The 12,144-nt window shown below is 38.3% G+C and overlaps 1 protein-coding gene across 1 annotated transcript in view; it reads left to right on the forward strand.

The window, feature by feature from the left end:
- Positions 1-12,144, forward strand: part of LOC146406375 (uncharacterized) — a 137,643-nt gene that overhangs the window by 86,557 nt on the left and 38,942 nt on the right. Inside the window, exon 3 of the mRNA XM_084971148.1 lies at positions 2,081-2,196. Coding sequence (XP_084827274.1) covers positions 2,081-2,196 — 116 coding nt within the window. The remainder of the gene's footprint in view (positions 1-2,080; positions 2,197-12,144) is intronic.

Genomic DNA, 12,144 nt, shown 5'->3' on the forward strand with positions numbered 1-12,144 from the left:
TTAGTGCATTTAGTGGAAATAAGTGATATAAAAGAAAAAAAAATCTTTCTAAAAGAAGTCCATTGCTCTGATATTTAGCATGCAAGCAGAGATTACGCTTGTTTGGGAAATCAGGAGATTAATTTCTCTACAAGTTTCCAGATAGAGATTATAAGGAAACAGCAAACACCACAAGGCAACCTGTAGGACTTGTCAGGCTGGAAGATGAGCATTCAGACTAGAGAGGGAGGGCAAGAGGTGATCTCAGCAGTGACTCAGGCAGAGACCCTGAACCCAAGGACATGGCTTCTCCTAGGAAGATCTATTTAGAGTAGGAATTGGTATCTTAAACAGCACAAGCCCCATGAGAAGCAAGTGGACAGGTTTTATCCACAGCTGCTGCAGCCAGGTGGTATATTTGATAGTGTTACACAAGAAATCACTGTAAAGAACTTCAGCGTGTGCCAGAAGAGCTTTCCAGATAGCACTCAAGTTAGAAATTATTTTCTTTTCATCCAAAAGTTAAGATAATTTATAACACCTTCCCACCATGGCAGTGCAAAAGAGAAGACATTTTTTAGCAATTATTTTGTAGAAACATTTTCATATTGGAGTCAAATGAATCTGGAGAATTTCAGCTTTGCATAGCCTGAAGTAGAAAATAGGAACCAAAAGACCTAGAGCAAGAGAAACACATTAAAAACAAACAAATAAATAAACCCGACATTCTTTGTAGGCTGACCTCTAAGCATTGGTAAGTGCACTGACAAATATTTGTGATATATATATATATACACACACATATCTCCACATTTACTTTTATTAAACATAACACATAAATTATATATATATATATAATTTTTAAGTAGTAATAAATAAGTGAACATCAATGGATCTGCCAACAAGCTCAAGAAATTTATCTAAGGCCCCTAAGTGTTACTCTCATTCTAGAACTAACTGTTGTCCTGAATTTTTTTCTTATTCTCTTGATTTTCATTAGAGTTTACTGCATTTATATCTCTAACTTGTTTAATTTAAACTTTATACAAGTCAAAGATATTACTGTGTATAGTCTCCTCTCCTCTTTGTGGTTTGAGAATTCTTTTTTACTGCTGTGCAGCATCTCTTGTAAGAATACAGCACAGATTACTTCTCTAGACTCTTTTTTTTTTTTTTTTAAATCTTTTTGTCTTTTTAGAGCCACACCAGCAGCATATGGAGGTTCCCAGGCTAGGGGTCGAATCGGAGCTGTAGCCATAGGCCTACGCCAGAGCCACAGCAACGCCAGGTCCGAGCTGCGTCTCTAACCTACACCACAGCTCACGGCAATGCCAGATCCTTAACCCACTGAGCAAGGCCAAGGATCAAACCCACATCCCCATGGATGCTAGTCAGGTTTGTTAACCACTGAGCCACGATGGGAACTCCCAGACTCTTGTGAATGGACATTTGGGCTCTTTTGAGGCACTACTGTTCCACCAAATGTGAATATATACATTCTTGTCCATGTTTTCTGGAGTACATGTGCAAGTATCTCCCATGATCCGAATAGCTGCATAGTAGGAAACACATATCTTTCATTTGATTAGGCAATGACAAATTGTTTTCCTACCAGCGTGGTATACACTCAGCCAACAGTATATAGGAATGCTGGTTGTTCTATATTCTCTTCAGTACTTACTATTGCCAGACCTCTACATTTTTGCCAGTCTAGTGGGAGTAAAATAGTTGTGGTTTTAATTTGTATTCTCCATTCGATGAGGTCAAATATATTTTCATATGCTTTCTGGCCATAAGTCTTTCTCCTTTCATAAAATGCCCAATTTTTATGGAATTGCTATTAATTTTACAGAGTATTTAAGTATCCAGTTTCCAATCCTTTGTCAAGTATAATATGTGGCAAATGTCGTCTACTAGTTGTGAGTTAAATTTTAATTTCTTCATAAAAGTGTGCTAATATTTTCACCATTTGTCATATGCATATGCAGAGTTAGCTCTATTTGCGTGGAATAAGTAAATTTCTATTGCAGTATAACAAAGCTATTTTATACCCTCATGTCTGGCTTGTAGTAACAATGTTTTTTACATTTGGTTTCAATAGACTCTGAACACATCTTCCTCAAGTACATCCTACCTAAAGGAAACTCTTGCTTGGCACTGTTGGTTGTTCTGAAAGAAGAGAAAATCCAGCAAACCACTGACCATTTCATTTTGCTGGTAAGTACCTGTTCTTTCCCATCTCTTGACTCTTTCTTTCTGTTTCCACGTCAACATCCTTATCGTCTCCAAACAACAGAGAAAATAGAAGATAGAGACCTAGTATCTGTAAGATTGAAGCAAATGATGATTAATATGTTCATATCTACCCTCTACTTGTGCTTAACAGCCTGTAATTCTCTTTGATATCACTGACCACAGTACTACATCACTTACTATTATTCTGATATATAAATTGTTTCAAGTCTATTTCCCCTACTCCATCCCAGACTATAAATCTCCATGAGTGCAGGGGTTTGTCTTCATTTGTCATAGGGCCCTCAGCACCTAGCACAGTGCCTGGCACCCAGTGGTCCACAAACACTTATTAAACAGATGAAATAGTACATCTATTTTACTCATCCTGCTTCTTTTTGTGTTTGTTATCTATTTTGGTATTTGAAAGGACAGTACTTCTCTATATTATCTCATATGATCACCTTTACTTTTTCAATTTAAAAAAGGATTTCTCATCTCTATGGTTGAGATATATGTGCTTTGATTTTCTGTTCTGTTCATCTTGTTTACAAAAAAATCGATGGCTTGAACAATGGTATTGATAACATCCTGAACAAATACACAAATTCATAAAGCTGGGAGGGATGGGGATTAAGATTGGCTGAATCTATCAATATGGGATTAAATACACACAAATGTAAAGCTCTTCTTCTGGGTTCAAAAAGAAACAACTGTGCAAATGGTAGAGCAAAATTTGTACTTCAGTGACAAACTGCATTATTTAGGACACACTATTCTGGGTTATCTAATTCTGACTCTATGGAGATCCTGCATCTTTCATTGCCTTTGAGCTATTTTACATTTATATGAATTGTAGATAACATAGCCGTGTGAAATAATTCTTGTCTATAGACTTAAAAATTAGTTTTGACCAGTGGAAGTTCATTTGATACTGTGTTCACCAGTTTTGCATCTATTTGCAACTTTATTTCAATATTCCTAATATACAAATATGTTCTTTGTAACATCTACTTGGTTCCCTCATTAGAGTTCCCTGGTGGCCTAGCAGTTAAGGATCTTGTGTTGTCACTGCTGTGGCACAGATTCAATCCCTGGCCCAGGAACCTCTGCATACCTTGGGCATGGCCAAAAAAAAAGGGGAAGATTCAGATAATGAGTTAAATAAAATCTTTAACATGTGTTCATTTTTTATTTACATAAGAATTATGATTTTACCTTATTTTGAAAGTTATCCTTTAACAAGATAGATAATGAGAAAAACTTGGATAGATAATAATATATGTGCAAAAGCCTTGAACTCTTAGGTAACAATAAATTCAATGTAAGTCATTAGTGTAATATGGTTATTGCTTGGTTTATTTGGATATTACGTGCTTGGTTTAGCATCACTATTTCAAGATTCTAAATGCTGGCCAGCTTATCTTATTTTTTTAACCCAATAACTGATTGTTTTAATATTGTTGCTATAAATCATGTTTTAAAATCTGGTATAGCAAGCATTGTAATTATCCTTTTAAAAAGAACACTTCAGTATTCTTGATAACATATTCTTCTAGATGAATTAAACTGTGAGTTTATCAGAGTCTATAATATATTCATTTGAGGTCTTGGTTTTACATAAAATCTATAAATATTTGCTTAGGACTTATTGTCATTACTACTGCATTTGGTCTTTCCAGTAAGGAGCAATATATATCTCGTCAATAATTCTTCTCACATTTTATTTCTTCCACTATGAGTTTTAATTTTTATTTGAATAATTAAATCATTTATGTCTTGAATTAAATAAGCATTTAATGGTTTCAGTTGCAAGATAATCTTTTTAATTTCTGTCTCTAGCTATTTGTAATGGGTCTAAAAGAATGCATTTGATTGTTTTGTTTATTTTTTCTAAAAAAACCTACCAATCCTTTAGGAAATTTTATTGTATTTTTCTCAAATAAATACTACCAGCATTTTGAGTGCTATATTTACAAAGCTGGATTAAGAAAAGACATTCTTGTTTCAAAAATAGTCTCTATTCATCCTGGAAAAAAAACAAAGAGAAAAATTTTAGGTTTTCCTTGTCCTTCCCAGGCAGTGCCTTGAATAAACTATGTTTTACTTTTTAGGTAAGGTTATTTTAGGGCAAGTCAGTTAGAAATGTCAACAAGGTAAGAAGTCGTTTTGGTCTATGCTGGATCAAAAGTAATTCAGCTATGCCATGGTTTCAATAAACGTTTGTGTGTGTAGTACAGGGCCCAGAAGTTTTTCTACTGTATGTGTATTAGGATATTTACACCATCTTTTTGCCTTTTTTTTTTTTTTGAGCATGAATATAATGCAAAGGAGATTAAAAGTTGGAAATTAAGATTGAAAGATAAACCAGTGTAAATTTTTTCTTAAATGTTAATGTGTTTTCTATTTATTTCCAAACTGTTCTTTCATCGCTTTTGGTAGTCACCATCTGTCTTTAATTATCACTTTATTCAGTTTCCTTTAAAAACCTCAGTATTTTCTAAATTTCAGTTGTTGGACTCTAAGCAATTATGAAGCCCTTCTGAGACTCCATATTCCTATTTATAAGATAGGAATGAAAAATTATTTTGCCTGTATCTCTGGGTGGTTGTTTCCACCAGAGAAAAAGATAGGAGCACCTTTTGCTTTGTAAGTGTGGTTGGCCATTGAGGATCATTTCAACTAAATTCAGTAAGAATATGTTCACTCTGTTTCATGGCTGCCATGGCTCCATGTCATTATAGAGGCAAGTGAAATACAAAATAAGGTCGCTTTCTTCTAAGGAAATGCCACTCAAACTTGAATGTGCACAAAGATCTCCCAGGGTTTTATCATATGGCAGATTCTGGTTCAGTTTGTCTGCAGTGAAGCCTGACATTCCAGCTTTTCTCTCATTTCTTTTCTTTTAATTTAGCGTTATAGCACTTGTTAAAACTATTTCTCTGGGTAGAGCTGTCATTAATTAGGTTTACAGATTGGGTTATCCACAGAAATCCAGACTTGGCAAATAATCAGGATACTTGGAATCAAGAAAATTCAAGTCCACACCCAGTGAAGGGGCACCATGAACATGTGGTCACTTTGAGTTTGGTCGGGGAAACAGAGCCATTGCAAGCCTGAGGGGAACTTGGGGCACAGGTTAGGAATGGGGGTATCCATGGGTACAGAGGAGGGTGAAGGCTGGAACACTGCAGTGGGCACATTAGAGCACTGGGGCACCAGAGCAGGAAGAGGAAAAGAATCTTGGGCAAAAGTGCACAAAATTTTTCCAAAGAAGACATTCTGCTTATCTAACAGCCCCTAAAGATGCTGATGCTACAGGTGACAGGATCCATATGGAAAAATCATACACATTAGAGGCAGGGGCCAGGAAAAACTAGATGTCATTAAATATCCCAATACATGGAAAATTGGAAAGATCAGTGTGGGCTAGAGCATGGGAGAAGGTTTAGTGGTCATGGAAGATGGACAGGATTCAACTTGAGTTTCCTTTCCACTGTTGGTAAGGAGACAAAGCTGCCTCAGGTATGCCACTGTCTCTTCACTGGAGAAAAAAGTGGCTGGAGCTTCACCAACAATGGTGTTAAGTTGCTGTAGGAGCTTCACATTACATATACACATAAGTTAAAATTGCTCATGCATCCATGTATCATGTATGTGCGCATGCCCTCTTACATTTGACCTTTTTGCCAATCAGAATGTTTTCTGTGCTTTGCTATAAACAAGTCACACACTTGTGTTTTAATATTGCTAAAGGCAGAATTTAGGCTTCACTAAGAACCAGTTAGGTTCCCGAGACAGTCAAGTGATTCCTTCCTACATGCTGAACGGCTTGCCCCGGAATGAGCGAGTTACTGGATTCTCATCTACAGCAAAGCTACATAATTACATACATTTATCTTCAGCACCCACTGACTCTTTTGGTGCTCCATCCTTTGGGGACCCAGTGACCATCTGCTTCTCCCTAAAGGTCCTGATCACCCTCACTCAAGTTTCCATGCTCACACTCCTTCCATCTAACGTCATGCTATGTCTCTCTTCAGAATGGAGCTATTGCAGTAAACTCATCTCCCACATGGGCCTCACCTGAACCTCAGCCCTCAGCCAGGGGTGTATACTCATTGTTTCCTGAGCACAGCTTTTGCTTTCTACTCTCTGCTTTGGCTTTTGCTTGGACTCTCCCTTCTCTTCCATTCTTCCCAGCCAGGCAGGCCCTACCCATTTTGAGTTCAGCTCAAATCCTGTCAACCTTGTAAAGCCTCCCCACACTTCCTTAATATGAATCCCTCTATAAGTTATTGTTTCTCCTATGAGTTGACAATCATTTGCTGCTTTATTGCTATCTTCCATCATCATGTAGAACTTATATTTAGCTCTTTAAAACTTGACATCCTGACTCCTCTGCCACAAAAGCTCCTTGAATTTGGTGTTTGGATCTTCTATGATTTTGTATATTATATAGAGAGTCTTGCACAAGTAAAATATTTTTAAAAAGTTGTGATTTAGTAAACTAATTATGAGATTTTTGGGGATGATCATAGTGAGTATAGTTCCTGCCATGGTGTAGTTGGTTAAGAATCCGACTGCAGTGGCTCAGGTTGCTGTAGAGGAATGGGCTTGATCCCCAGCCAGGTACAGTGGGTTAAAGGATTCCATGTTGCCACAGCTGTGGTGTAGGTCACAGCTGTGGCTCGGATTCAGTCCCTGGCTTGGGAACTTCCATATGCCGTGGGTGCAGCCATAAAATTTTTTTTTTAAAGGACATTCAGTTAAAATTTAACTGGGGCTTCCATTGGCTTCACTAAAGAGAAATGTAACTTTAGAAACCTGCACAGGATCAATAGAAGTCTTTCTGATTCCCTCCCAAGCATACCCCAAAACTCTTGAGCCTACCCATCCTGTTGGGCTGGGCCCATTACTATGGGAACTATGCCTTCAACTGCATTCCAGCCTTCAAGCTATCAAATAAGAAAGGTTGGAGGGGAAGGCATTTCTTAAGTCTCCTTGGCCAACTTCATTCCACTCCTGTTACCTTCCCAAGTAGCAGTGTGGTGGTGTCTCTTCAAGGAGAAGCACGTGCTGAAGCTGGGAAATGAAGTGCACCTGAGGGCACAGGTAGTAACCCTGCATGGGTGCTGGAAGAGGTGCTCCTCCTGGCAGGGAGTCAATGTCTGCAATGCCTCTATCATGCACGCCCACCCTTCACCCTCAGAACCCTCTGGCCTGTGACAGAACGTCACGTCAGGCACTGTCTCCCACCCTTCTTTGGGAATCTTGCAGTCCTGGTCTGGATGGCAGCTCCAGTCAGCTGTTTCTGTTCTTAGGTTCTGTTTCCCTAAGAGAGTAACTACTCATCACAGTGTGGGTGAAGTAGGGCAGAGCAGGCCCTTGGCTTGGAGAGGTAGTCAAGCTTCTTCACACATGGGCTCCCTCCTAGGTGGCAAGTAAGGACCTCAGCTTTAGGGGTCCAGCACGGGCTTCATGTCACTCTTTTTCCCTTATTTCCACCCCAAACCCTTCTATCATACTCCAAGCCTAGTTACATCACTGGGAAAGGCAAGGCTTTAAATAGCTACCTCTGATGATCAATGTTTGACATACTTTCAGCTCTAAGAAATCACAACTGCCACCCAGGAAAATGACTGGGGAGGAGCCAGCTTTCCCCTCTGCTTTGTCCTCTGCTGGTAGCCACAAGACCAGCAGCAGCCATCTTGCCCGATGAGGTCAGAGCTGGGCTTTCATCTTTGCAGCCACATCCTGACTTCTTGACCCATGGGCTTAGCTGTTCTCTCCTCTGTCTACTCCCTCACTGGATCCTAGAAAGAGAAATGCTCACAAAGGCACCACCTTGTTCCAGATGGAGGGAGAGTATCGGGAATTGGACTCAAAGGAACAAAGAAAGTGTAAGGGATTGAGACAAGAGGTTGAGGCAGGTGGATCTGGAACCAAGGAGTAGTGTTGAGGTTTGGTCACCAGCTTCCTGATCCCTCCACTAGTCAAAAGGACAAACTGGGAGGAGAGAGGACTAGGTAAGAGGAGCTTGAGAGCAGTAGAAAAGGGAGTTTCTGTCTTTGGGGAGCTTACACTCTTAGGGGCACAGGATCTATTTATTTAGGATCCACTTGTGCTTTCCTGAACCAGACCAGCATACTCTGGACCCTAGCTGCATATAGAGGCTCTGCTTCAGGGCATTACTCAATATGTTCCATTCTCATTTATGATGCCTTATCTTCCTTTAAAAACATTTTTATTGAGATATAGTTGATTTATAGTATTTGTGTTTGTTTCAGGTGTACAGCAAAGTGATTCAATTATACATATACATCTATTCCTTTTTAGATTCTTTTTCATTATAGGTTATCACAAAATATTGAGTATAGTTCTCTCTGCTATATAATAGGTCCTTGTTGGTTATATATTTTCTGTATAGTAATGTGTTTATGTTAATCCCAAACTCCTAATTTATCCCTCCCCTCCCCCTTTCCCCCTTGATAACCATAAGCTTGTCTTCTATGTCTGTGAGTCTATTTCTGTTTCATAAATGAACTCATTTAAATCATTTTTTAAAGACTGGATATATCTTAAAAAAGATGTCATATGATATTTGTGTTTGACCTAGTTCACTTAGTATGATAATCTCTGGGCCCATCCATGTTGCTGCAAAATGGCATTATTTCATTCTTTTTTATGGCTGAGTAATATTCTATTGTATATATTATACATATCTTTATCCATTCATCTGTTGATGGACACTTAGGTTGCTTTCATGTCTTGACTCTTGTAAATAGTGCTGCTATGAACATAGAGGTGCATGTATTATGATGCTTGATCTTAAATGCAATAATAATGATTATGTAATTTCAGAAACCTTATTTAGAGTTTTCTTGGGATGATCTTAGAGATGCTGAGAAATATTTCCTGCCTACCTCCTTCTATCCCTTTCAAAACGTGAAATCTAACCCACCACTAACCACAGTACCTGAAATTGCATGTTAAGATCTTTTGAGGGTATCTTGAAGATAGCTACTTTCCTGAAGTCTTTAATTAAAAGGCAGTGTCTTATAGATAAGACAAAAAAAAAGATTATTCATAATTATTTGGATATTTTGAAAATAATCTCCCTTAGTAGCTTTATAAACCAAAAATCAAAATAATTCCTATTTTAGTGTTATGCTTAAAGGTAAAACAAACAAAAAATGCCCACAAATCACAGATCCTTAAAATGCAAGAAGAATATAAATAAATGCTTATTTATTCCAGACCAGAAAGGCCTCTTTAAAGCAATGGAAGAAAATATGAAGGAAAAAAAGTAGATTTGACTACATAATAATTTAAGAATTCAGTGTGTCAGAATAGATTATAAACACTATTAATGGTAAATGTCAAATTGGGGGAACTTGCAATAAATATGATATAAAGAGCTTTTCCAAGTCAGTATGAAAAACTCAAAGACTGCCATTGGAAAATTGCTAAAGAAAAAGTTAACATATGAATAAACATTCAATTTCATTAGCAATCAAAGAAATGCAAAATAAAATGACAAGAAAATACTATTTTCATATAAGAAAATGACATTAAATAACCAGCCGTATGGAACTCAGGTGACAGTGAAATATCAACCTTGATGTCCCCTCGCTCCCAACATGGCCTCCTGATTGACCCCTCTCTCTACCGTACCAGGGACTGACCTTGTCCTTCTGCATCTCTGGGTCTTCCACTGCCCCCACTGCTCTTATCTTGCTTTCAGTGTTTATCTGTGCCTGGAGTAGTGCTGAGAAGGAAGGCCAGAGGATGGATGGGAAGGTAGTCTGGAATAACTGTGTCATATTTCTAGAGCTGTTCTTTTACCCAGAAGAATATCTCAAACCTACTGCAGACCAAACAACCTTTCAGTTCTCACTGCCAAATTTAATAGACACATTTTCCAGTAGAGAATGACTTATACTACAGCTTGAAAGCCATTAACTCTATTCTTAATAAATGGATGAAGTTTACTCTTTGGGCCCACAATTGCTCCATTAGCCCATTGCCTAGCATCCCTTAACTCCTTGTCTGGCTGGACCTCCGTATTTGACACCTTTTACATGGTCCTCATTGCAACTCTAGAATCTTGTCTTAGTAAGTTTCTGTTCTGTTGCTTTGCTTCACCTCCCAGCCCCAGGGACAAATTCTTACTTTCTCTGCTCCTTATCCCTATTTCCTACTTGCTCAAGAAGGGCACAGGACTATACTAGCCATGCCAACTGTGACTCTTATGCTATATGGTGTCAATTTCCTATTGATTTTCCTGGGCAGGTCCCATAATGGCTGGTCCAAGCACATTCTAATGTCCACGAGTTCTCCTCCTCCTCCTCTGATAATGACAACAATAGCAAGTACTCTTATAATAGCTATCCTATTTCAGGCTATCCTATGAATGCTTAACAATGAATAAGTCATTGATTACTCCTAGTAACTCTGTAAGAGAAGTAGGCATTATTTTTCCCACTTTATAGGTGAGAAAATTGAGGCATAAGGAGTTTAGGGAAGTTTCCCAGAATCATCCAGGGGGTCAGTGCTGATGCCAGAATTTGACATTGGCTGATCTAGGATCCGTTTCCTGATCACTATGATGGAGCACATCTTTCCCCTCTTTCTGAGGAAAAAATTTTTCTTCCTACATCACTGAAAAAGTCCATGTAACACACAGACTTTCTTAGACATTTTCTCCTTTCATATTATGGTTTTTGTTTGTTTGTTTAAAATGTATTTTCTCACAGATCTGCAGTTGAGAAGACAGACACAAAAGGATCAGCATAGTTGGGTTCTGGTGAAGACTCTTTTTCTGACTTGCAGATGGCTGCCTTCTCACTGTGTGGTTACCTGAACTCTTTTTTGTTCACAGCCGGGAAAAGATAGCAACCTCTCTGTCCTCTCTTCTTAGAAAGGGACTAATTCATCAGATCAGGGCCCCACCCTCACGACCTCATCTAATCCTAATTACCTCCCAAAGACCCATCTCCAAGACCATCACTTTGTTTTGTTTTTATTTTTTAAAAAATCCCTCTTATTAAACTATAGTTACTGTACAATATTATGTAAGATATAGGTGTATTATAAAGTGATTCACAATTTTTAAAGGTTATACTCCATTTATAGTTATAAAATATGGGCTATATCCCCCATGTTGTACAGTATATCCTTGGATCTTATTTTATACATAATAGTTTATGTCTCTTAATCCCCTACCCCTATGATGCCCCTCCCCTACTTCCTTTTCCCCATTGGTAACCTCTGGTTTGTTCCCTATATCTGTGAGTCTGCCTGGTTTTGTTATATTCACTAGTTTGTTGTATTTTTAAGATTTCACATATAAGTGAGATCATACAGTATTTGACTTTCTCTGTCTGACTTATTTCACAGAGCATAATGTCCTTCAAGTCCATCCATGTTGTTGCAAATGGCAAAATTATGTTCTTTTTTTATGGCTGTTAACTCTCTTTTGAATATCACTCGGTTAACAGTATTTCTGGAACATATTATATACGTGATGGGATTACAATTGGAGATAATCACTGTGTTTCCCCCTCTTTCCTTTTCTCTTTTTTCCTTTTCCCCATCCAACCAGGGTCAGCTTTCTTTGGTCATTGTCTCAGAAAGAATATGATGGCACAGAAGGCAGAAGCAGCCTGTACATCTCTCTTGTTTTTGTGTTTCAAAGGCCCAGGTTCTTAAAACAACTTCAAGGATTTGCAGAGGGGGCGAAAGAAAGAGGACTTGGGGTGTAGAAACGTGAATGGAGAAGAATAATCTTTCAAACAAAAAATAAATGCACCCCTGGGCAGTAGGAGGAGACGGGAGAACAACAGAGAAAGGAGGGGGAGGGACAAGGAGAAAGGAAGGAGGGGCAAGAGAGGAGGGGGAAATGTAGAGACAGAGACACAGACATCCTGA

Source organism: Sus scrofa, chromosome 1 (genome assembly GCF_054392235.1).
Source record: "Sus scrofa isolate SSC_HxYL_T2T_F1_AM1 chromosome 1, Sscrofa_HxYL_maternal_Yorkshire_Landrace_v2.0, whole genome shotgun sequence".
Classification (NCBI taxonomy): domain Eukaryota; kingdom Metazoa; phylum Chordata; class Mammalia; order Artiodactyla; family Suidae; genus Sus; species Sus scrofa.